The sequence below is a fragment of the Kryptolebias marmoratus genome, linkage group LG15 (genome assembly GCF_001649575.2).
Source record: "Kryptolebias marmoratus isolate JLee-2015 linkage group LG15, ASM164957v2, whole genome shotgun sequence".
In the NCBI taxonomy this organism is placed as follows: Eukaryota; Metazoa; Chordata; class Actinopteri; order Cyprinodontiformes; family Rivulidae; genus Kryptolebias; species Kryptolebias marmoratus.
Genome location: NC_051444.1, coordinates 31,843,042 through 31,867,391, shown reverse-complemented (window position 1 = coordinate 31,867,391; position 24,350 = coordinate 31,843,042). Strand labels below are relative to the sequence as shown.

Genomic DNA, 24,350 nt, shown 5'->3' with positions numbered 1-24,350 from the left:
GTATGCTCCTGTGTTTCTGAGTAAACATAGGGTCAAAGTTCTTTTTTTTAGCTCATCCTTCCTATTGTGTCTTTCTCTTCCAAACTGCAAAAGGTAGCGCGAGTGTCTTGCGAATGACCTGAACTCCTGTTTAACCCATGTCTGTAACGTATGTCCTTCTCCTGAACAGAGTGTTCTTAACTGCATTTCGTTCTGCACTGCATTTCTGATGTTGTGTGTGAATGACAATAAAGCTGATTCTGATTCTGATTCTGACACTCAAACCCCTCCACCACGATAAGGTGGCAGCCCAGGGAGAGGCACTTGAAATATTAAATATGAATTCTAATACATTCCTGACACCATGGTTTAAGATAGATCACCAATGCATCAGTTGGGAGGTGGTGGTCATGGCCCCTAGGGCCAAGCTCCGGCTGTGGTAGCCGTCCTTTTTTTTTTTCCTGCGTGAAAGTGGCAGCCCTGTCCCAGGCTTCAGTTTGTGCATGGTTGTTTGACTCTGGCGACCTGTCTGAGGTGTGCTCCCTGCCACATGTATGATCACCTGCTGATGATAGGCAACAGCTCTCTGTGTCCCTGCTAAAGACTATCAAAGCACAGAAAATAGATGGATAAAAGGATGTAATATTAGGCACCTTATGGAACATTGCATTTGGCATTTTTTTTTCCCCAAATCTAAACTTCAAGCCATTTAAAAAGCTTTTTTTAACTTTTATCTAGCATTTGCGACTTTCGGCTTTCTCTACATTTAGTTCTCAGTTAGAATAGTTCTCCTTTTACCTAGTGTTTTTGCTTTTTCAGTTTTGCAGCATTCACCCTGCATTTTCACAGAAAATTAAATTTCTCTGGTTAAACCTTAATTTCCTGCTTTTTGGTTGATGGAACAACTAAAGTCAGAGAAGTTCCTGTGTTAGAAAGAGTATGAGAGTAAACCAGCATCCCCTCCTGTATAAACCTGTCAGGTTGTGCGGTACCTTAGCCAAGTTTTGAAGGACACTGAGGCTGCACTTTGAAATGGTGATGTTCATGGTGTCTTTGGAGCAAACGTTGACGACTGTTCGAGATTCAGGAAGGAATAAGAAGTCATCTCCGTGCACAGGACTCTTGTCCAAAACTGGGTTGTTCTTAATCTGTAAGAAAAAAAAGCAGATTTTATCAGGTTGGTGTCTAGATTTTGAGAATCAGCTACTTTATGGCAGCCTGACCCAAACCAGACCAGTGATAATGGATCAATTACAGGCCTGTGTAAAAGCCTTCATCCACATTTTATCTCTTTACATTTTTCTTCTCAGGAGCCAAACTTTTATAAAATAGTATAAAATGTTTTTAAACAATAGTTATGTGATTCATGGGACTGGCTCCTTTCTCACCTTACTGGTTAAACTGAGTCAGGTGGGAATCAGGTCATGATCAAAATTAAAACATTTCCACAGAAATGTTGAGGGGTACCAATGCGGCTACTACTCAAAATGACAACATCTTTCAATTTTCTTTTCTTTTTTTTAATATTAACATTTTTATTAAGAAAGCATATGATATATTACAATGACATAATTATAACATTATATTACAATACAATGCTTTTGCTTTCTTATTTTTACCTTTTTTGTTTAACCCAAAACAATAAAAACACACACGAACTAGGGTGAGGGTGGCGGGGTAGCCGAAATACACTTTTATCATTAATATCACTTTTCGAGTTACTGCACCAATCTATATGATGGCAAGGTTTATAGAAAATCAGTTCTAACAGGCTTAACATATTCCGTCCATTTTGACCATATTTTATAAAAAATATCCCTTTGCACTTTGACAGAGAATGACAGTTTTTCTAGTATATAGATTTCTTTCACAACGTCAATCCAGTCTCCAATTCCTGGTGGTTTCAATTTTCTTTTCTAAAGCCCAGTAGTAATTTGAAAATTGTTTTTTGTAATAATCAAAACTAAAACAAAAGGCAGAATCTTATTTTGAAGAGTATCTGAGCTTAATTTTGATATTTGAAGTTAAAACTTTATCCGTTAGCTTTTTAATTTTGTATGACTTTGTATCCTGAATTTTGCCAACTCTTTATCTTGACTTAATTATCCTGAACATGAATACATGAAGTCTGAAATTATACAGGATGTATGGGGGCAGCCATGACGGGAAGACAGTAGAATGAAAAGACTGCTGAAACACAGACTGAAAACTAAGCCTCAGAGAAACAGTCTCTGTGTGAAAACCGATGGTCAAAACATGTTCATTTTATGTTTCTACATTGTTTTATATAGGAGATATGACAAGTTAAAAAGATCTTTCACATTCTGTTTTTGAGCTTAGATACAATAGAAGTCAATGAGAATTTGGGTGTGTGACCTCTGGGAAGGATTTGAGAGAAATACGTTGTACAGCCGTGAGAGAGACACTGGGTGAAAAATATCCACTTTCTGATGTACTAACTATATAGAAAGAGTAAAGACTGTAGAAATAAGATGAGTTTGTTTGCAAAGACTTTGGAAAGTTTAAACCACTCAGTGGTGGAAGTGTGGCACCATTCAACTTTAAGTTGAATATTTTGTAGTAAAATCTCCCAAAATCATCAAACTTAAACTATGGTTGCATAAAAACAGTTAAAGATATTAAAATGCCAGTTCAGTCATGTAAAGTTCAACTTTCTGTGACCTGTTTAAACTTTAAAATATGCTGTGAAATCTGTCTGCGCTGTAGAGATCCTAAGAGGGCTGGCTTTCACCCCTTGTTTAGCAAGTCCATGTTTTGTCATTTTTTTGTAAACATTTTTTCAAAGCTGGATGAATAGGAGCAAGACAGAAATTGTGATGAAAACACAAGAATAAAAATAAGAAACCAACAGAATAGTAACACGTATGCTACTATCCTCATGCAATGAACCACTCAACTATGTCACAAACCATTAATGAAATGAGGCTTCACGCTACAAACAGTACATGTAAAGCAGAAAGATTTACCTCAAGCTCCAGGTTCCACCTGCGTTGGCCGCTGTCAATTCGCTCAATGAGAGGCTCCCACACTGCGTGGACCTCATTAAAGTAGTTCATCTGCAGTCAACATGTGCCATCATGAATATGATAAAACACATTAATCAAAATAAATCCCATCTCCCATTTACTACAACAATCACAGAGTAAATTAAAATATCATGATTGAGACAATGTCACTGAAGGTGGGTTCCAGCTATTTTTTCTCAAGTTTCAATAATGTTAACTCACTGTAAAGTTTTCCAAAATAAAAGCTCCCAAACAGCATAAACTAAAAAGCCACTGCATGATAAAGCTGTGACAGGACATGGTCCAATATGTCAAGTTGTTGTCTATCTGAGATTAGATTTGGAGAACCTTTCAAATCTGGTGAAGAACAGATGATTCATATTCTTTCCTGATATGTAAAAACTTTTGTTCATTCCTTTGTTATGACTATTTCCACAAAAGTAATAAAAAAAGGAAGTTTGACCACCTGTCAAACAGTGACCACTGTCATTTGTTCTCATGTTTACGCATAAAACATTCTTATGATGACAAATGTTCTAAAGCATCATTCTGAGTCCAGAACATGTGGATCCAGATAAGGTGTCACCTCCAGCGTCATGTCAGCCTTCAGCTGCAGCAGGGATGACCAGTTTTTAGCCAGTCCATTGACGGAAGACTCAGCCAGCAACAGAGGGACAGTCCGATGACCCAATCCGGACTCCAGAGTCACCTGGACCACCTGTGGGCCCACAAAAGCTCATCAACAAGAAATAAGCCAGAACCTTATCTGTGTTCAGTTCCAGAAACAAGCTTTCCTTCTGTACCTTGATCTGAGCAGTGAAGGTTTCTCCCTCGTTCCGTCCATCCATTTCTCTGAAGCTCTCAGTGATCTCGGTGCCCTGGTCTACTCCCAGGAACCAAAAGTTACAGTCGTAGATCTTCATGATGGACCACAGGTCATCCAAGCTGGGCTTCGACTCCTGATTCTGATCGGCAGTGGGCTTTGCCGCCATGCTAGCTGTTATCGTCATCACCGTGTTGAGGATGACTGGGGAGATCTGAAGGAAGAAATACACCACAGAGATGACTTCAGGGCAGTTTGGAGTTTCCAGTTTCTGCAGCATAAACTCTGTTTAGTGACATCAATGCAAATAAAATGCTGCCAGAGAAAAACTACAAAGACTATTTCTCAGTTGAAATGTTCTTTCCCCAGGATTGAATAATTATACAACTTCAATGATTTTTAAAAACAAGTTTGAATTTCTGTAGATTTTCTCTGATCCACAATGGGTAAAAATAAACTAAACTAACTCCCTAACTAATAATTAGTTAAACTTCCTTCAGCAAGTATCACCTGGACCACCGGCTTTTTGTTGGTTGGTTGGTTTCCTGGCAGAAATTAGGATTTTAAAATCTTTCTATTTTCTATCTGGGTTCATAGCATAGATTGTATGTAAAGACTCATCCTGTCGAGCCAAATGATTCTCTTTTGAGTGATGAAATGAAGAATTTTATCTGTCTCACATATTCACTGATACTTCTGTTGGACTGTTTTAGGAATCAACAAACAGAGCTAACCTTTACAATGACTTCCTCCACCATCACAGAGCCGCTCAACGGTTGGTTGGGTCGAAGTTTAGTTTCCAAGGAAACTGAGCAAGGTTTCAGCACCTATTGGACCAGGTCAATTTTGAGTTTTTCCATTTACAACCACTGCGGCGACATGACTAAAAAACAAGGATCTCAAATGACTCCGAACTTACAGTGGTGACAGCTTTGTCTTCCTTGTCTTGAATGAGGGGGCAGGCCAGCACTTTCAGCCCCCTCAGGTTGGACCTCATAATCTGGGACCCATCTTCCTCAGTCTGCAGAGTGAAGTCACACTGAAACGAAGCCACCAGGGCAGGGGCATCAGCCTTCATTAGGCTGGCCACAAAGACCACCTCCGGCTCCACAATCACCGCCTGCAGACGGGTCCTTACCACGGAAGCTGCAAAGACAGAACAGGAGTTCGGATCCTACTGAGGATTTTTCTTGCAACAAGACTCCTTAACATGTCATGTCTGAACATTTTGATCATATACAGATGCAGTCAAATTTGATATACCCTTTTAATAAAGAAAGAAATACCCATAAAAGTCTCTGAAATAACTAAAAAATGACAAAAGTAAAAATAAAATAAAAAACTGGCTCAAAATCAACTAATAAAAATGAGTCACTGGTTTGGAATTTAGGTTTAACATAATTATTAACAACAACAACTACAAAAAACTGTGAAACTGGCCTTAACTTAAAACTTTGTTGCACAACATTTTGAGTCAATCACTGCAGTCAACTAATTTCTGTAACTTCTCTGAGACTTCTGCACCTGCCCACAGGTACTTTGTATAATTCCTCACAAACAAACTGCTCCATCTGTCTCAAGTTTGAAGGTTCCTTCTCCAGATGTTTCAGCTCCTTCCACAGATGTTCAACATGATTTAGATCAGGGCTCAGAAGGCCACTTCAGGAAAAGTTCAGTGTTTGGTTCTGAGCCATTCTTGTTGTTTTAGTTGAGTGTTTTAGGTCATTATCCTGTTGGAGGACCCATAACCTGCAGCTGAGACCTAACTTTCTGACTCTGGACAGCACAATGTCCTTATCTTGCTGTGCTAAATGTTCAGTGTGTTACACACCATGATACTACACAGCCCTGTGACTACTTTTCACCCTTTAAATAGTCAGCATTAAAGACACATGTGATGCTGATTACAAGACACACCTTTATTTAACATGTCCCTGTGGGAAAATTAGTTTCACTTTTTTAAGGGTACCATCCTTTTTGTCAAGGCCAGTTTCATTAGTTTGTCTATTAAAATAATTCAGTTGAACCAAAAACAATAGTAATGAAAAAGTTTCATTTGTTGGTTTTCTTATGATGACTTGAGTCAGTTTCAAGATATTTCAGTGACCTTTGTGGGTTTTTCTTTCCTTAACAAAAGGAACTAACAAATGTATCCACGTCTGTACTCAAATAAAAACAGAAGCCCAGAAAAGTTTAACCACATCCCAGCTGTAGAGCAGGCCTTCTATGAAAGATACAAAGAAGATATACATAAGGTTGTAATTTATAATTTCTGCCACTAGATGTCACTGTATTTTACACACAGGACCTTTAATCTGACAAATATGTTCTCAAATTATGATTATTGAACTGAAGATGTAAAAAATTATCATTAGTTATAACAAAAAAATAAGAAACTGCAAATTCTTCTTTTTTTTAATAAGTGTTCCTGTTGGCAGAAACCTTCACATGTCATCTGGTCCTGGATCCAGTCTCATGGTCTTACCAGCCTTTGTATCAGTTCGAGGTTCAGCGGTCTGTCTCAGCGGCAGCTTCTCGCTCGTTGCAGCTAAAGCAGTTGCAGCTGGACTCTGAGGCAGAGCCTTCAGAAAGAAATCTGTGACAGCCATAAGAAACTCCACGCTTGCACACAGGTAAAGTTTCTGCAGGACTGCAACCATGTCCCGGTCTGCAGCACTCTGTCGATACATCACATCGATCATGGGCTGCGAGCTGTCCTCTTCTCTCTGTCCGACCATCCTGCAGGACGTTAAAGGACAGAATAAAAACAGTGCAGCAGCTTCCTGTCTGTTGTAGTAAAATATGATAACACAAAGCTGAACTGTTTATCTAACTGTTTATTTCTTAGGCTTAAATTCAGCACAAGTCCATTTCTGTTTGTTTATTATTGAGTTTAAAACATCTTCTGACTGAAACAGCTGATGTCTGTTTCGCTAAAAGAAGACGTGGTGTAATAATCCTGTCTGGATTCATTTTCCTTTACTTCATCAAATGCATTTGCTTCTCAAAGAGGACAAAAGATTGTGCCTGGTCCCCAAAGATCAGTCCTGGTTTCTAAGCTGCCTGCCTGTTTTCCGTTCGTGTCAAAACATAGCTTCTCTGTTCAAGAAGAAAAGGGACAAAAAGAAATTATTCTCAAATTATGAGCTTTTGTTGAAAGCCTCAAATAATTGCAGGACTTATAAATTCTTAATGAACTAAAATTTTAAAATGTTTTTTAACATTTTAATTTTCCTTGTGTTTTATAAGGTTTCATGTGGTAAATCATGCAAATAAACCTTTTGCTTTCAGAAATGCTCCTACATTTAGTATTTTCAACTGCTGTGTGAATAATTGCTTTAGATTTTCATTGATACTTTGGATAAGAGAAACATTTCAAGTTCAATATTAGGATATCCTTGAATTATGTTTCCATAAAGATTTCATTCCATGTTGTCTGCTCTCATCACACTGTTTGCCTTAGAAGGCCTTATTGGCTGTCATTATTATAACCCTTCACACGGTCTGTTTTTCTTATCTTCATAAGCAAATTATACCTATACCAAACATTTGAACCCTTTTGTAACTTTGTTTTACAGTGTTGGAGCCACAGTGTACACCACCAACCAGCTATGCTTAAGTTTATGGATTATTGATCCTTCGAGGCTCTTCTGATCAAAACACAACAGATTATTTTCATTTAAGAATCTTCACCAGCTTCAATCACCTTGATAAATTAAACCAACTTTATGGACCCGCATGTCTTTGGCCGACCTGAAACCAGGGCTGACATAAGCTTCCTGCAAGCAGCAGTGATTTCTAGAAGGTCCACATTGAGCTGTTATTCAGAGGGTCTTCCCTCATATATGAGGCTTCAACCTGTAAACAGGAAATGACACAACCTGCAGCACTCACAAATTTGGACCTGGGCTACTGACTGCTTTAAATAGAGGGGCAAATTTCTTCACCCCGGTTAAACCTTAACTGCTTGTGATTATGAGTGTGTCCATAAAATAAATTATTAATTCTTCTGGGTCAGTACCAATCAGACTCATTATCATGACAAAAAATCTTTTATTTTCCTTATCAGTTCAATTAAACCTCTTTAAGTACTATTTAGCTGCCATTTATGGTTTCATCAGAGCTCATTTTATTCACATTTTGGTGTCTGAATGTCAATTTCATGATCCATCAATTTAGTCAGCAGTTTGCCATAAAGTTTAACTAGAATTATTCATTCATAACTCCTTCTATGATCTATAAATATTAATAAGTACAGACTGAGTTAATGTTAACTCCCAGTAATATTCTTATTAGTGTTTACGTGGCTTGTTAAACTCTTCAGTGTTGTTTAGGTCAGTATTCAGAGAGTCATGTCATTACTGTTACCGTGAGGTGACTCGATCCATGCCGGTCCGCAGGTCATCCAGCATGCACGTCGTCAGAACCGTGCTCACCTCCATGCTGCCGTCATTCATGATCTTTCCAGACGTTCTCAGCAGGCGGAGGGCAAACTCTCCAAGTCTGAGGCTCTGCTGGTGCTGGAGGTCCGTCAGCTGCTGGGATCAGGAACAATGTGACTAACTGGTCCAGAACCATCAGAACCTTATATTTAAGTCCCTGTAGTTTCTGACTGACCTGTTTAGGGTTGTTGTGGTACAGAACCAGACCCAAAGATTCGATGTTGAAGTTAAACTTGACTGTCTCCACAGATTCACTGCTGCGCTCTGCTGGCTTCTCAGACTCACCTTGAACAGGTAGAACCCAGAGGACATTAGAGAGAGAAACCTATACATGGATGCACAGGTGAGACACAAAAACCAGACCGGTATCAGACCTGTAGGGAGGCCTCTGGTAGATGGGACCTGCAGGCTGGCCTCTTGTTTGGGGGCACTGGGATCTAGACCACCAGCTTCTTTAAGGTTCTCCATCAAGATTCTGAGAAGGACTCTCAGGTCGTCTTGACTGATCTCCAGCTGCACAAACACAGAATTATAGAAGGCAGATCAGTACCAGAATCTGATCCCTGTTCTGCCTCACATGTTCAGGATAATACAGACATGCTAACCTAGCACAAAGACTGCTATCCTGGAGGGAGGTCTACAGAACATCCAGATCACAACAGACAAACTGAATCCATTTTCTAACATACTAATACTAGAACTCTGCTGGGGAGAAAATTGTACCTTTGGGGGTTTCAAAGTCCCCTGATTAAAAGAAAACAAGAGCAGAACCATTAACCACAGAGATTAAATGGAACAGGACATTTCTAGTCTAGTCCAGACAATGCCAGATGTTCTTTTTATCTCTGGACTGATAAAACCCTAAAATAAAAAAGTGAACTTTGTTTTAAACATGTTAATTCAGTTTGATTTTTCCCTTTTGGTTATTGTCACAAGAAGAAACAAATGAATGTTAAGTCTTCGGACAAGAAATAAGTGCTATTACCCTCACTGGCTTCCTTCGTTTTTTTCTTAGCTTTCACTAATTTGTTAGGATTAAGTACCGGGATGGGGGTGTTCATATGTTGTTGAATGTTAATTGTTATACAAAACACCGTACATCTGTAACATATTTTGAATGTAATAAACATTGTCATTCTTTATGTGGAAAATTTGATAAACAGAGTGTTAAAACATAAAATAGAATAAAAATGTCATATTTCATGGTCTGAATAAATATAAAAATGGTTTGTCACACTATTTGTCATACTACATAGGAACAAATTACATGATGAAACTGTCCGCCATACCTTCACCTCCCGTCTCCCTCTGTTGTGGCTGTTCGTAATCAGTGGCACTGAGGAGCTTGTCGCACACAGCTAATTTGACTTTAACAGGCAGATCTTTAAGCTTCTGCATGTTATTCTTGTGCTTAAGTGCTTAAGACTGTATTTTTCTTTGCTACTTTTATGTTGTGGCTGTTAACAAACTGAAGGTAAATAAAATGTGGCCACTCTGCAAGCTGTGTTCATTTGCAACCGACATATTGGTAATCTAATTTATGTGCCCTTCCCAAACATCTGTACCTGTATTTGAACTTCCCTAAATGTTTTATTTCATTAGGAAAGTCTCCTAATTAAAAACATTTACAATTAGTTTTTTTATGGCAACTTTAAAAGGAAAGCTATATCAATTCATGTGTGTTGATCTGACTCTCATTTTCCTCTGTCTTTAATCATTAAGTGCACCTCTTTTTTCTCCTACCTTCATGGGCTTCAGGTCTCCATTGACCTCCACAGCAGCCATGTTCTTGTACCAGCCAACTGACAGGTTCCTCTTGATGTTGAGGTTCAGGTTGACCGGTTCCAGCAGCTCGATGCTGGGTCGGCACAAGTCTGGGTCCAAACAGGTCCTTTTGAACAACAGGAAACACAAATTTATGTCTGACATCAACATTTAACCAACAGTGACAGAGCAGGCTTGGTACAAGAATAAAAAAGTGAATGTGTTTAATTTTCATCAAGTTCTTCATTAAAATATAAAATGACAGAGCTCTCTAATGTGTCTGGATCAGAACTTTGAGGCTGAGTTGACAGACCTGGACAGTTTCAGCTCTGTCAGCTGCATGTCCATGCTGTCCATGACGGCTGGAAGAGGACATCCTGCAATGGGCAGCACAGAGAAGCTGTTTCCCACCGTGATCAGACCCAGGTCTATCATAAGTGCATCATGAGAGGTGGAGGACTGAGGAATGATGATGAGCGGAGCCTTCAGCCTGATGTCCATGGACAGACGGAAACTCTTCTGGGCATAGTCTCGAACACTGGATGCCGCTTTCTCCGCTGCCTGAGCTGTTGCGGTGCTCAGAGCTTCTTTCGCCATCTGGAAATTGTTGCTAAAGTTCTGTAGGAAGTTAAATGAAGATTTTAAAATACACTTACACCATTAACATTCTAAATTTGCTCAAAAAAGGCTTCCCTAAAATAAAACTGAATCTACTGGTTGCTGACAGCCTTCACAAGTAAAACCTCTCAAATATGAGCTAATAAAACTAAACTGTCGAAACAGAAATAAATTAAAGCCTGGCATTTCTTGAAGGAATGTATATCACCTGCCACCTCTGATGTCACAATTTTAAACTTTAGAGTCACGTTTTTCAACGGGGGCGTTGAGAGGATGACAGGGGGCGCTGGCAGCAATATTTTCCAAAAAGGGGCGTTGATATTCTTTTGGAGGGCGTTTGCTTGAAGGTAAAGTTTACACCAAAGATTCACAACAATATCAGTTTAAACTTTGAACTACTTGCAAAAATATTGTGGCCTAAAACATTAAAACCGGCACAGAACTGCAGCTGTATCAATGGTGCAGCTCCGTGCTGCCTTCAGGAGAACGGGACATCAGGATGTCGGTTTTATAATTTCTCCCACATGGCAGTTACTTTGTAAACTCTGAGAAAAGAATGCTCTCTTTAGTGGTATTTCCCTTGGAATTATTTCTTGCTCTTACAGGGGTAATTTCTCTGAAGGATACACGGTGAGCACATTGTTATCATAGTGGTTACACATTTACAAGAGCAATATTCTGTTGTCGGACTTTGACTCTGATTTAGCTCTGCATCAGCCGGTGTAACACCGGATCGATGTCGGCTAACACCGCTGCTACTTTTCTCTGCAGCTTTATTTGTGTCGTTGTGAACTTTAAAGTCTTATCATCAGTCACAATCTTTTATTAGTCTATGAATAAAAGCAGGGCTCTCAAGTTTCGCGCATTGACCATGAGACACACACATTTTGTGAAGCGCAAACGCTCACACGCCACCTTTTGTATTTCTCATGCTAAAAAAATACTCACGCAGACGCCCTTTATTAAACCGGAACCAATGTGAAGCGCAATGTTTTCCGCATGGGCTGGAGCACAATAGGGGCCAACTTAGCAACTTTGTCACTATATTTAACAAGTTTTCAGATCCGTCTGGCCATTTTTTTAAAGCGATTAGCGACAAATCTACTGACTTTTTTCTGTGTTATTGGAGACTTTGGCAGCTAAATGTGAGAAAGCACTCATTCTGCAGCGTACCGTAAGCCCCGCCCACTTCCCCAAGCACTGACAGCTGTCAATCTCACAGCAGAGAGGAGACCCTCTTCACTGTGTCCACAGTGGCGCAAATCCAGTAGCATGTTCTGTATTTACTTGCCCCAGTAAATACAGTGAATATTTACTGTCCCCCAGTGTGTTATAAGCCTGGCGGGCCACCAGCCTTTGGTGACCCAGACACCAGGCTAAACTCCACTTGTTTATTATAAATACGTAATTTTTTATACATGTTTTTTCCACGTGCACCCCCAAAACCGGTACCTTTATCTACGTCACCCAGCTAGGGTGCACGCACCAACAATGACGCAATCGCGCTGTCCCCGCCCCTGCGCGAAGGTCCCACGCGGTGTCTCGTCATGCACTTTTTGTAACTTGGTGTGGACTGCGCGCGCTGTGTTCCATTCATAATGGGCGATTTCGGTGCTCTAGCAGAGCTGGTTCGCGTGTATCAGTGCGGAGTCCTCATGACTCTAATGAGCCTTGAGGGCGAGCCACCTTCAGCTACAGCTCGAGTTAGCATGTCGTCAGAGCCACAGCATGAACATGGAACAAGCAGGTTTGACTAACAATAGTTAGTTGAGCCAAAATTCAGCGGGTGGCTTTACAAGACCGAATATGGTAAGTATGTTTTGTGGTTAGTGAAAATATTATCCTTGTTTACCAGCAAAATGATGCTATTAAATTCAGCATTAGATACGTTTTGTGTAGTGATCCAACATGCAGCCTGTGCCACAAAAAGCACAGTACAGTATAGCATCTCTCTGTCTTTCAGAGTTCTGTTGTTATTCAATGGCCTTGTCGTGAGATGTGTTGGTGCACCTTTTAATTTATGTTAATTTACTTTACTTGTAAATGTGACTTAAATTAGGATTCAAATTAGGTCCAAACAATTAGTATTTATTAGGGTTCCAAGCTCGCGGGGGCAAGCGGGCAGCCAATGCAAGGCATGGCTGTTCGCCTGCTGCCAGTGGAGCAGGGAACCCTATTGTTTTTGTACAGATTTTTCATTTTTCTCTATTATTAGGGTTCTAAGCCCGCGGGAGCAAGCAGGTGGCCAATGCAAGGCATGGCTGTTCGCCTGCTCCCAGCGGAGCAGGGAACCCTATTGTTTTTGTACAGATTTTTCATAATTCTCTATTATTATTAGGGTTCCAAGCCCGCGGGAGCAAGCGGGCGGCCAATGCAAGGCATGGCCATTCGCCTATTGTTTTTGTACTGATTTTTCATTATTGTGTATTTTTATTCTTCTCCGGTAAAACGCGTTGGCCAGAAAAATGAGAAACTGCTAGGGAAAAGCCAACCACGCAGTCTGGTAGAAAAACCTGACCGCTACTGAGACAGAAAAAATCTTTTGTCCCATACCTAGGGGGCGCTATAACAAAGGACAATGTGTTTTTGCGAATAACTCCTAAACCGTAAATGATACACTCAAAATCTTAATGGCACCTAAAACTATGGATGACGCCCACTTCCGCCTTACTAGATTTTTTGCTATAGTGCGATAAAGGCAAAACCTGCTTTCAAATACTACTCCCACATTAAAAGCTGGATCAACGTAAAACTTGGTACATAACATCTATAGGCTGATCTGCTGAAGCGATGATGAAAAAGTTTTAAAAATTTTGACAGTTGTGCGAGTGACGCAATAGCAAACACTTCAGTGCTAGCTAGCACAACGCTTAACTATGAATATCTCCGCCATACTTTAAGATTATGGAAAATGCATAGAGATGATCAAGACCACACCTTGAGATGATATCTTGAATATTATAATCAGGTGGGCGTGGCTTATCTGCTATCTCACTTTTGAGCTTTGAACTCGGCCAAATCAAAATTAACTTCGCAGAAATTACTGATCTATTACAGAGTTGCGCTCTCTACGTATGAGGGAAAAGTTACAAAATTTGACCTCTAGGTGACGCTGTTACAGCAAAAAATGCCTTTTTGCAAATTCTTTTACAACAACTAGTTGAACGCACAGTATCACTATTCTGTTGTGTTCTGTGAACCATGCCTTTTTACGTGAGTTTTGAAAAAAATAAATACAATTATGCTAAATAGTAGAAAACTTGCAAAATATGTCTAACCTACTTTCGTTAACTCCTCCCGAGGCTCGAAGCCAATTGAAGTGAAATTTCATCTGGGACAACTGAACGACTGGCTAACCAAACGATGTGAACGGATTTTCAAAAAAATGTTCAGTTTATGAATTATGCGTAAACAAAAAAAAATTTTCCAAAAAAAAAGTTTACTGAGCATAACTTAAGATCAATTCACAATTTGTCAATGCTTTTCATACCAGTGGTGGCTAAGGCAGGTATCTTAAGGATACAACCCTGAAAACTATGGGCATGGCTTATGTGCAAAAATGTATGTGTAGCCTTTAACATTTCGAAAAATCACTTGTTGAATTTAGAAGGCTAAGACTTACAGGATATGTTCCTTGCACAATCTGTAAAAGTGCAGATCAAAAATCGCGCCTCTATATTCAAGCATGTCGTTACTATCTACGAAGTTCTTAACTGAAGCTAGCAGTAGCAACTCGGACTCTGTTTGGTCGAACGACTTGAAATTTGGTACTCTGTTCAGACCTGGCTTAACTACAAACCCCAAGAAATATCGCTTAAATTTGAGCGCCCCCTTGTGGTTAATAAAGAAAAACATAAATGCTAACCAACATAGCCGGTTTTCATTTTATTTTGAAAAAACCTTTAGACTATGGTAGATTGGAAAGTTTGGGCAAACAAAGGACATGATAATTGTCATCTGTAAATATTTGCAGATTTTTTTGAGTCATTATTGATTTTTTAAAAATTTCTGAATGTATATCAGTATGACCAGCACAGCTACGACGAAGGTTAACAATTTCTTGTGCAAAAGCCGTTGAGTGTGGAGATTTCCTAAAGTGCAAACATTATTCCACATACACACACGGTGATGTGGGAATATTTGGTAAATTTTATAAAAAAAGTTTCAATTTTTTATGAATTTTTCGGTATTGGCTGGACACCTTGAAAATGACGTTTTCAATTTTTCATAAAGAATGTGTTCAATCCAGTAACATAGAAATAAAAGAATATTATTCCACATGTAGGCATGGTCATTAGAGAATATTTTGGTAATTTTTGGAAGAGTTATGGATTTTTTATGATTTTGTTTTTTGCCTTATTGTGGTATAATACAGTTAACAGTTAACATTATGTTTTACTGAAACAGCATTGGAACTAGGGACATAAAGATAAATGCATATTATTACAGATGTAGACTTGATCATCTGAGAATATTTTGGTAATTTTTTTATTTACTCTTGATTTTTTATTAATTTAATTACTTGACCAAGTGTACCATAACATTGCATTGAACAATCTTTTTTTGAAAATGCATTTTGTCTAGGGACTTGGAGATAAATGCATATTGTTACACATGTAGACTTGATCATCTGAGAATATTTTTGTATTTTTCCAAGGAATATTGAATTTTTTATGAATTTATTTCTTTGGCTCTGTGTGTTATCAAATGGCAGTTAGCTTTTCCTTCCTGAGCTTTCTTCACAAATTATACCATTGCGTCTTACTTGCTGGCGGGATGTCGGGATCGGAGCGCGTGGATAGGGGCGGAGCGTGGAGGCTTGGAACCCGTTGATAACTGCTTGCAGTTCTAGTTTTAATTGTATTTTTGTTTAAAAAAGTATTTTAAAAGTGCCTTTTTCTTTTTTATAGTATAGCACATAATAAATAGCCATATTTTCAACTTTCCTGTCAACTTTAATCTTTTTTTTTACTAAATCATGGTCGGCCAGCAAACGGCCACCTACCACCAGGCTTAGCCTCTTTTCTGGGGGAAACCCTGTTAAGTATTAAGCAAAACTCTTGTACAATGAGTAGCACTTGGTGTACGTGTTGGGAATGACTCTCAGCTACAATCACACCAATGTTTGGTAAACATCTGTAAAATTTGTAACAGTTTTTGTTTTCTAAGATTGGCTGATGTGGCAGCCATCTTGAACTGGGTTGGCTTCAAAAATTATTCAGTTGTATACATACATTAACTGGGTTTTTCCTGAAAGCTTCATTAAAAATTAATCTAGTGGTTGAGGAGATATTTTGCTAACAGACAGACAAAGTTAGTTCTAATAGTTAATGCTCTTGGGCAAAATGTTAGCATTTTGAATACATGTTGTCAATCAGTCACAGATACTACCACACCAAATTTTAGGTCAATATTTAAAAACATTTGCCTTCACCTTTCACCAACAGACGACAGAAAAAAAGAAGCAGACTGAAAGCAACACAAATCCAGAACCCAAGACTGCAAGAAGCTAGTTTTCATAAGCCCAGATAAATGTGACTCACCAGCAGAGACATGATGAACTTGTGGAGGTAAACCACCTGGATGCAACCCACGTTTAGCTTTACCGTGCCGTCGCTTCTGGATGTGTCAGCGTAGCCAGCGCCCTCCGTGGCGTTTGGAGTCAGACTCATGCTGAAGCTGAACACCTCCTCTCCTACAATAGATATGGCCTGAAGAATAGTTCAGAGAGATACTGTTAGCTTGGACCAGAGCGATAAAGATCAACACTGCTGACTGATGAGCTCAGGCAAAACCACAAGAGTCCAGGAGGAGTGAACATGTTCTGATGGGCTCCAGGGTCCTGTGAGCTGCTTTGTGGATAATCTGGGTTATTCTCATGATGCTCTAACAGACTTGATTTCAGCCGTTGGGTGACTGCCAGACCTCTGCAGCACCATTCAAATAAATTCAGCTTTATTAAAAACAACAACAACAACAAAAAAACTTTTCAAGTACAATTTTTTTAGTTCATCCTATGAGTTTAAGAACTTTTTTTTCAATCCTTGAATGATTCCAAACTAATTGGAGTCCTTCATTCTAGAGAGACAAAGCTTATTCAAAAATGGAAAACATCTAAGACAGCTTTCAATTTTCCCAGGGGTGGATGTCACCAAAAGGTTAGATTGTGCAATGTTTAGAGAAATGAACTCCATCTCAGACTCTAAAGGCTAAGGTTAGCAGGTTAAAGGTCACGATGGGACAATTAGAAAAACATTGAACAAGTATGGCTTTTTGGAAGGATAGCAGGAGAAAATCTTTTCTGTCTAAAAACAACATGGCAGCACGACTTAGGTTTTGAAAGTTTCATCTGAATAAACCACAACATTTCATAACCAATGTTCTTTGAATGCATGAGACCAAAGTACAGATGTTTACCCATAATGCACAAGAGCAAGCACAAGACATTAGCACAAACACCTCATCCCAACTGTCAGCACGGTGGTGAAAGGCTGATGGTTTGGGCTCCTTGCACTCACTGAAATAACCACAAACTCCTGTAGAACAAAGGATTCTGGAGTCAAATGTGAGCTGTCTGACAGCTGAAGCTTGGACCAAACTGGGTCATGATGCAACAGATAAATGATCCCAAACAGCAGCTAATCTATAAGAGAACGGCTCAAAAAGAAAAGAATCAAGGTGCTGTAATGGTCCAGTCAAAGTCCAGAATCTCAACCTGACTGAAATGTCATGGTGGGACATTCAGAGAGCTGAGGAGAAATCAGTGTCTGCAAACCTTTATGAACTGAAACAATGGTGGGAAAAAGAGAGGACCATAATTCCTCCATAAACACATGAGAGGCTGATAAAGTCCTACAGAAAACAAGTACTGAGAGTCACTTCTAAAGGAGGTTAAACAAGCTGCTGGATCAGGGGCTAGATGCAGTTTTTCCACACACAGGTTTTATATTTTGGCTTCATTTTTGCTTAATAAATAATGACATGGTGGTGTCTGTTGTGTGTTTTTGTTCACAAGAGGTTAGATTTAAATAATTTTAGAACCCGGTAAAGACCAGATCAGTTTTATTATGTCCTGAAAACCTTAGAACTAAAAGATGATGGATTTTCTTTTTTCCAGGACTGTACATGGACTAGAACCACAGTAATGAGCAATAAGTCAATGAGACTAACTGACCTTCTTGTGGATGCTTTTTGGATCCACATTCAAGACAATGAAGTCTTGTAGACGGGCTGACACATGAGTCTGAGGTCCTTGCATCGTCAAAGACCCATTAATACCTGAAGAACAGGTCAAAAGTCTGATCAGGTCTGATGCAGGATAATCACTGAAAACAGAAGCACAGATCTGGTTCCATACCTTGAACTTTGATGTCAGCCATGTTGCTGGTCTGATCACACACCATGACATTGAAGGCTCCCAGAGTCATGGTCACCTTCAGGTCCAGGACGTCAGAGTCCACAGGTGAAACCAAGGCAGCTGACAGGAAGCAGTACACATGTTAAGCGTGAATTTGAACACAAAGCTGCAGCTTGTGTTTCTATCTAAGTGTGTAATCCTAACTGGATTTGGCAGATGCTGTCTTCTCCTTTGTCTTTGGTAGGATGTCTTTCTCTGAATGTGGCATGCTGCAAAACGACAGTGATGTGGACATGAAGTTTATGGCTGACAGAAGAGCCTCAGTGTGGAGCATGACATCCAGGGAGGTGAAGGTTACCTGCAGAGACACAGATAGGTTAGAATCCAGTAAAGAAGGCCAAAAAATGAGCTTCAAAATATTTAGAGGAAGGTTTAGAGCTTCCATGGAAGGACACAAGAAGACTGCTGGTGCATTTAACCTACTCATGTAAACTACAAACACATCTGCAGGATGATGTTGATGAACATGAACTCACATTGATCATCTGCTCAGTGTTCTTATAGATGGAGGAGAAGTCTGGCCCACAGCGGTCAGCCTAAAGAGTCACAGACAGGAAATTCAGTAAGTCTGCTCTCAGATATGTATTCTGACAATTAACAGCTCAGATAATGTAAGCAGGCAATTTAATTACATGTGTCCTCACCTTGTGATACTCCACTTTGAGCAGTTCAGCTTCTGACTCCACTGAGGAGCTGATGAGACACAGCGGCTCGCCATTAGAGTCTGAAACAGGAAGCAGCACAAAAACAATCATTTCATCCATCAGTCTGTAGAAGAAGACGTAAAGACACTCACTGACCACTTTATTAGGTCCATTTGTTCAATTGCTTGTTAAAACAAATAGCTAATGAGCCAATTACATGGCAGCAACTCAGTGCCTTTAGGCATGTAGATGTGGTGAAGATGACTTGCTGAAGTTCAAACCAGGCATCAGAATGGGGAAGAATGGAGATTTACTTTGATTGTGGTGTGGTTGTTGGTGACAGACGGGCTGGTCTGAGTATTTACACCTGGCCCTCTGTCTGGTTTACATAGAATGAAAAAGAAAAAATATCCAGTGACAGGCTGTGGTGTGTTGTGTGAACAAAAATGCCTTGTTGATGTCAGAGGTAAATGAGCAGACTGGTTGGAGATGACAGAAATGCAACAGTAGTCAAATAACCACAAATAAGAAGGTCTACAGAAGACCATTTCTGAACACACAACACGTCCACCCTTGAAGCAGATTGGCTTAAGCTGCAGAAGACCTCACCAGGTGCCACTCATGTAAGCTAAGAATGGGAAACAGAGGCTACTGTTCACATAGACTCACCAACACTCTGCAGTAAGAGATTGGGAAAACATTGCCTGGTCTGATAAGTCTGGAATCACTGAACTCCAAAGATCTCCACAGACACCAGATCTCAGTTCAGTCCTTTGGGATGAGGTGGAAAAGAATTCACGAACATGCAGCTGACAAATCTGCAACAACTGTGTGCTAACATTTCAATATGGACTAAAATCTTTGAGGAATGTTTCCAACAACATTAAACTGATGACACAAAGAATTAAAGCAGTTCTAAAAGCAAAATGGGGTTCAACCCATTATTATTAAGGTGGACATAATAAAGTGGCCGGTGCTCAGTATAGTGTGATGAGAGCTATGACCTTTGAACTCCATGCACTTCATGGAGACCTTTTTGATGAACGTTGTGGCGCACATGTCATACTTCCTGACTTTAGTATTCATGCCCAGGTGATGGAGCAGAAAGACCAGGAAAGGGGACTCCTTCTGCTCCATGGGCTTCTTAAGGGACAGCAACACCTGAAACAGGAAACAGATTCAAACAGAAGAAGAGTGTCATGATGGAGATATAATCAGGATTTCTCAGAAAAGTTTGGTATTTTTACAAAGAAGTTCAGCAGGAGACTTAATTTTGTACCTCTTTGACTTCAAAGTTGAGCAGAACATGGATGGTGTTCTCAGTTAGTCCTCCACTGGCAGTCATCACTCCATCAGATCTAGGCTGTAATGACTTCTCCTCCATCTGATCTGCAAGCTCTGCCTTTTCTGTGACAATAAATACAGGTTATCTTCTCTAACTAAATAAGACTAATGAAAAATAATGTAAATGTATGTGTATGTGTCTATTCCATTGTCCGTTGGCAGAATATCTCAGAAAGTAATCACTGGATGCACATCTACCACTAATTAATGTTTGAAGTCAACCTGATTCAAGATGGTCACCTCAGCCAACTGACCTTAGCCAACACAACTCAGTAAAGTTTACAATTAGCTGCCTTGAGAGGGTTAAACTTCTCAACAACTTTATTTCTGACCTGTCTGGTGTGTTCCTTGGTCTTCATGATGCTGTTTGATGACTAATGTTTTGTAACAAACCTCTGAGTCCTTCACAGAACAGCTGGATTTATACTGAGATTAAAATACACACAGTTGGACTCTATTTCCCAGTTAGGTGACTTCTGATTTTATCTCTGAATTTTAGTAGTAGATTTTAGACGTATTAAAGTATTGGGGGTGAACTATTGTAATCCACACTTTTCAGATTCTTATTTATAAAAACAGTTGAAAACTATGCATCATTTTATTTCACAATCATGTACTACTTTGTGTTGGTCTGTCACATTAAAGTCCAGATAAGAAGTTCAAGGGGCAAGATGATTTTTCAAAGCACTGGATTGCTGGTTGAAGTGTACAAACCCAGCTAATAATAATTAAAAAAAAACACTAACATCTGGAACAACATAAACAACTAATAAAGAATTTTTTTTATCACTGTGTGACTACTGCTTTTTGTATTTTATTACATACATGGCAAAAAAGGGCTATTAGCAAGTTTTTTTTGCTTCTGGAAATCATCTCAAGACTACTGACTTGTTGCTTCAGGACCCACAGCAGGGTCCCGACCCAAACTTTGGGAACCATTGTTACAGATAATGAACGATAATCTCATCATTGTGGTTCAAAATTCACTTTGCCATTTTTTCCAAGCGGTAATATTGTTTCAATACTTTATATCTGACACAACTCTAATGAGTCTGAAAAAATGTTCACCATCACCATTATCAAACAGACACTTGTCATAAATTTGGTAGAAAGAATTTTTTTACGTAGCATTACTCTTAACCTTTAAAAAGCTATGAGATGCAATTTAAAACTGGTTCATCCATTGAGTTTAGGAACATTTTTCTATCTAAATAAGGTCAAAGTTAAAAAACATTCTTCTGAAAATGTTTAGGTACAAGGACTGAGACTGAGGAAAAAGCAGTCAAAGAAAAACTCTGAAAGATCTTCAGAAAGTATGGAGAACTGTTGATTAAGACCACTTTAAAAGACTCAAGATATCTGGCTGCTTGGAAGAAAAATATAAAGAAATGAGAGCTAAATCAGGAGTTTTGCACAGGACTGTAGACAAACACCCCATACACATCCATCTGTGAAAAAGAATCAGGAAAGACGACAGTGATCAGTGATATGGAGGGTTTGGGGGGTGGCTCCAGCCTTACAGACACAATGGTCAGCAGTCAAAATGATCTTTGTTATTTCATTTAAATATAATGTGTATTTTGTGACATTTGTTAGAAAAGGGTAACACAAGTATTTAAAGCAGAAGTAGTGGTGAAAGCTCTGAGTTTAAACTCACCCTGGGCCACCTGTCTTTTGACATCCATGTTGTGCTCTTTACTTCCCTCCCCGATGTTCTCCACCAGAATCTTCATCAGGACACAGAGGTCTTCTTCACCCAGACTTATCTACAAAACCGATGACACAGATTCATGTCCTGCTATGGAAGAACAAACTCTGTTTTCAAACAACAGCATATATGAGAGACGTACACTGAGGGACCGGAGAAGTCCCTGGACCTGGACCCCAGGGAGCTCAGAGAACCAGGAAGCAGCCAGATTTCTCATGACCACCAGCTCCAAGTTGATTGGCTGAAGAATCTCAATGTCTTGATGAGAGGAGGTCAGAGTTTTTCTAAAAACACAACAGCATTTAATGGGATATGTTTGGATTTACCAGGATTTTATTGTGCTTAAAAGCAAAAAAATGTTCCACCCTGTTAAAAATGTAACAAAACACAAAAAAATCAACTAAAAACAATCAGCATGGTTTCTCTGCCAGAGAAACATGTTAAGCATGAATTTGAAGTTCCATGCCAGGCGTCCTTTTAAAACAACTCACCTGAATAAATAAAATATTTTTTTTATATCAGCTAAATACACACATTAAAATAAAAACAAAAAAACTACTAAGCTGCCATCTGAATCTTTTACTTCAGAAGTGACGTGAAACATATTTTTATTATATCCTGATAGCTTCAAACATCTGATTTAGATATGTTTGACTGCAAATAAATAAAAAACACCAGAAAAATTCCAAAGAATTACTGAAGGTACCAATGCAGCTACTGCCTGAAAATTCCAACATTCAGTAGCTTTCTTCTCTAAGGTCAAAGAGTAATTTGGGGCTTCCTTTTGTAAAAATGTAGACTTTGACAGAGCCAGACTCTTAGTTTGAAACATATCAATGATTGATTGATTCAATTCTCCCTAACTTAATAGTTCTTATCTGTTCAAATTTTACAGGAATAATGGGGCGGCCAAGATGAAACAATATAAAAAAACCTGCTGAATAGAAGAAGTTCCAGAGGTGGAAGGAGGAGCACACAGCTGAAATAGCTGCAGTTTTTAATCAGACAAGCAGCAGGGTCAGGCAGCTAGACAAATATATTGATCATAGGCGATTTGTGTATGTGAAGAATTCAAAAGGGTCAGTAACACTTTTGTTTCTACAACAGCAACATGCCAAAAGGTATACATCAATGTTAGCCATTAAATTATTACCTCCACCAAGGAGATTATATTTTCGGTAGCATCTGTTTATATGTCTGTCTGTGCACAAGATTAATCAAAAGGTTATGAACAGATTTTCATGAAATTTTCAGGAAATGTCACACATGGTACAGGGAACAAATTGAATTTTGGTGATCCGGATTCAGGAATTTTTTTTAAAGGATTCCAAGAGGACAGTGACCCTATAGCCTTGGCATCGGAAAATAGTTTGTTTCCTGTGTCAATACCAGTTTTCATGTACACAATACATGTATGTATCACAGCTGAATAACATGAACTTTGAGTTCAGGAGGTTTAAAAAATACAGCAGTCAAACCACATATAAAAACATGAAATCTTAATTTTAAATGATATCCTTGTTGGATATCAGTTACTGATTGGACACTTCATCTGATCAGACTAATCAGATTCATCACAACAGTCATGATCTGTTGTAAATACTGATCAGTAAACAGTTGTAACCTGAACATTTCCAGGCCTCCTCTTGACACAGGTTTCATGGAAACCTGACAGAACTTCCTGCTGTCTTTCAACCACTTTTTTCATCTTCATCCTTCTGCCTCTCCATCTTTAGCTCTCTGTCATCAGATGACAACACGATTCAAATGAAAACAATCGCTTTCCAGCGCGTGCTCAAGGGGAGTGCGACAGGAGGGGAGGTGAAGGAGCGGAGGGGCGCCTTATCAGTGACGTGTCTCTGTTATCGATCATATAATTTACACATGCGCAGACAGCTGGTAAATACAGAAAATGCTCCTGGATTTGCGCCACTGTGGACAGAGTGGAGCGGGTCTCCTCTCTGCTGTGAGATTGACAGCTGTCAGTGCTTGGGGAAGTGGGTGGGGCTTACGGCACGCTGCAGAATGATTGGTGCTTCCATACATTTATTCGCCAAAGTCTCCAATAACACAGAAAAAAAGTCAGTCGATTTGTCGCTAGTCGCTTTTAAAAAAATGGCGAGATGGATCTGAAAACTTGCTAAGTTGGCCCCTATTGTGCTGCAGCCCGTGCGGAAAACATTGCGCTGCACATTGGTTCTGGTTCAAAAAAATGGCGTGTGCGTGTGTATTTTTTTAGCGTGAGAAATACAAAAAGTGTTGCGTGAACGTGGACACTTCACAAAATTCGTGTGTCTCATGGTCAATGCGTGAAACTTGAGAGCCCTGCTTTTATTCATAGACTAATAAAAGATTGTGACTGATGATAAGACTTTAAAGTTCACAACGACACAAATAAAGCTGCAGAGAAAAGTAGCAGTGGTGTTAGCTGACATCGATCCACTTCTGTGATCCACTTGTCAAGCCGTAGGTCTCTGGTTGGTTAGAAAAAAAATATTATTAAAAAAAAAAAAAAAAAAAATTCCCTTCTCACCCTCCGCGGGTGGTCTTTGTTTCATCCTCTGAGCTCGGGTCCTCTACCAGAG

At 39.3% G+C, this 24,350-nt stretch overlaps 1 protein-coding gene across 5 annotated transcripts in view; it reads right to left on the bottom strand.

Annotated features, from left to right (window-relative positions):
• The window catches only part of vps13c (vacuolar protein sorting 13 homolog C), a 141,917-nt gene that overhangs the window by 51,811 nt on the left and 65,756 nt on the right, over positions 1 to 24,350 (bottom strand). For 4 of the 5 annotated variants that reach the window (XM_025010947.2, XM_025010945.2, XM_017437560.3 and 1 more), the window contains 22 exons: positions 21,908 to 22,049; positions 21,715 to 21,823; positions 19,993 to 20,120; positions 19,718 to 19,874; positions 18,714 to 18,793; positions 18,546 to 18,605; positions 18,214 to 18,367; positions 18,010 to 18,129; positions 17,827 to 17,930; positions 16,196 to 16,363; positions 10,348 to 10,652; positions 10,014 to 10,161; positions 8,645 to 8,783; positions 8,446 to 8,555; positions 8,197 to 8,366; positions 6,314 to 6,567; positions 4,748 to 4,974; positions 4,563 to 4,655; positions 3,809 to 4,042; positions 3,592 to 3,723; positions 2,967 to 3,056; positions 972 to 1,127 (listed from right to left, as the gene is read on the bottom strand). In XM_025010947.2, the coding sequence (XP_024866715.1) occupies positions 972 to 1,127; positions 2,967 to 3,056; positions 3,592 to 3,723; positions 3,809 to 4,042; positions 4,563 to 4,655; positions 4,748 to 4,974; positions 6,314 to 6,567; positions 8,197 to 8,366; positions 8,446 to 8,555; positions 8,645 to 8,783; positions 10,014 to 10,161; positions 10,348 to 10,652; positions 16,196 to 16,363; positions 17,827 to 17,930; positions 18,010 to 18,129; positions 18,214 to 18,367; positions 18,546 to 18,605; positions 18,714 to 18,793; positions 19,718 to 19,874; positions 19,993 to 20,120; positions 21,715 to 21,823; positions 21,908 to 22,049 (3,280 nt within the window). The remainder of the gene's footprint in view (positions 1 to 971; positions 1,128 to 2,966; positions 3,057 to 3,591; positions 3,724 to 3,808; positions 4,043 to 4,562; positions 4,656 to 4,747; positions 4,975 to 6,313; positions 6,568 to 8,196; positions 8,367 to 8,445; positions 8,556 to 8,644; positions 8,784 to 10,013; positions 10,162 to 10,347; positions 10,653 to 16,195; positions 16,364 to 17,826; positions 17,931 to 18,009; positions 18,130 to 18,213; positions 18,368 to 18,545; positions 18,606 to 18,713; positions 18,794 to 19,717; positions 19,875 to 19,992; positions 20,121 to 21,714; positions 21,824 to 21,907; positions 22,050 to 24,350) is intronic. The other variant, XM_037979977.1, reaches the window with a different exon arrangement.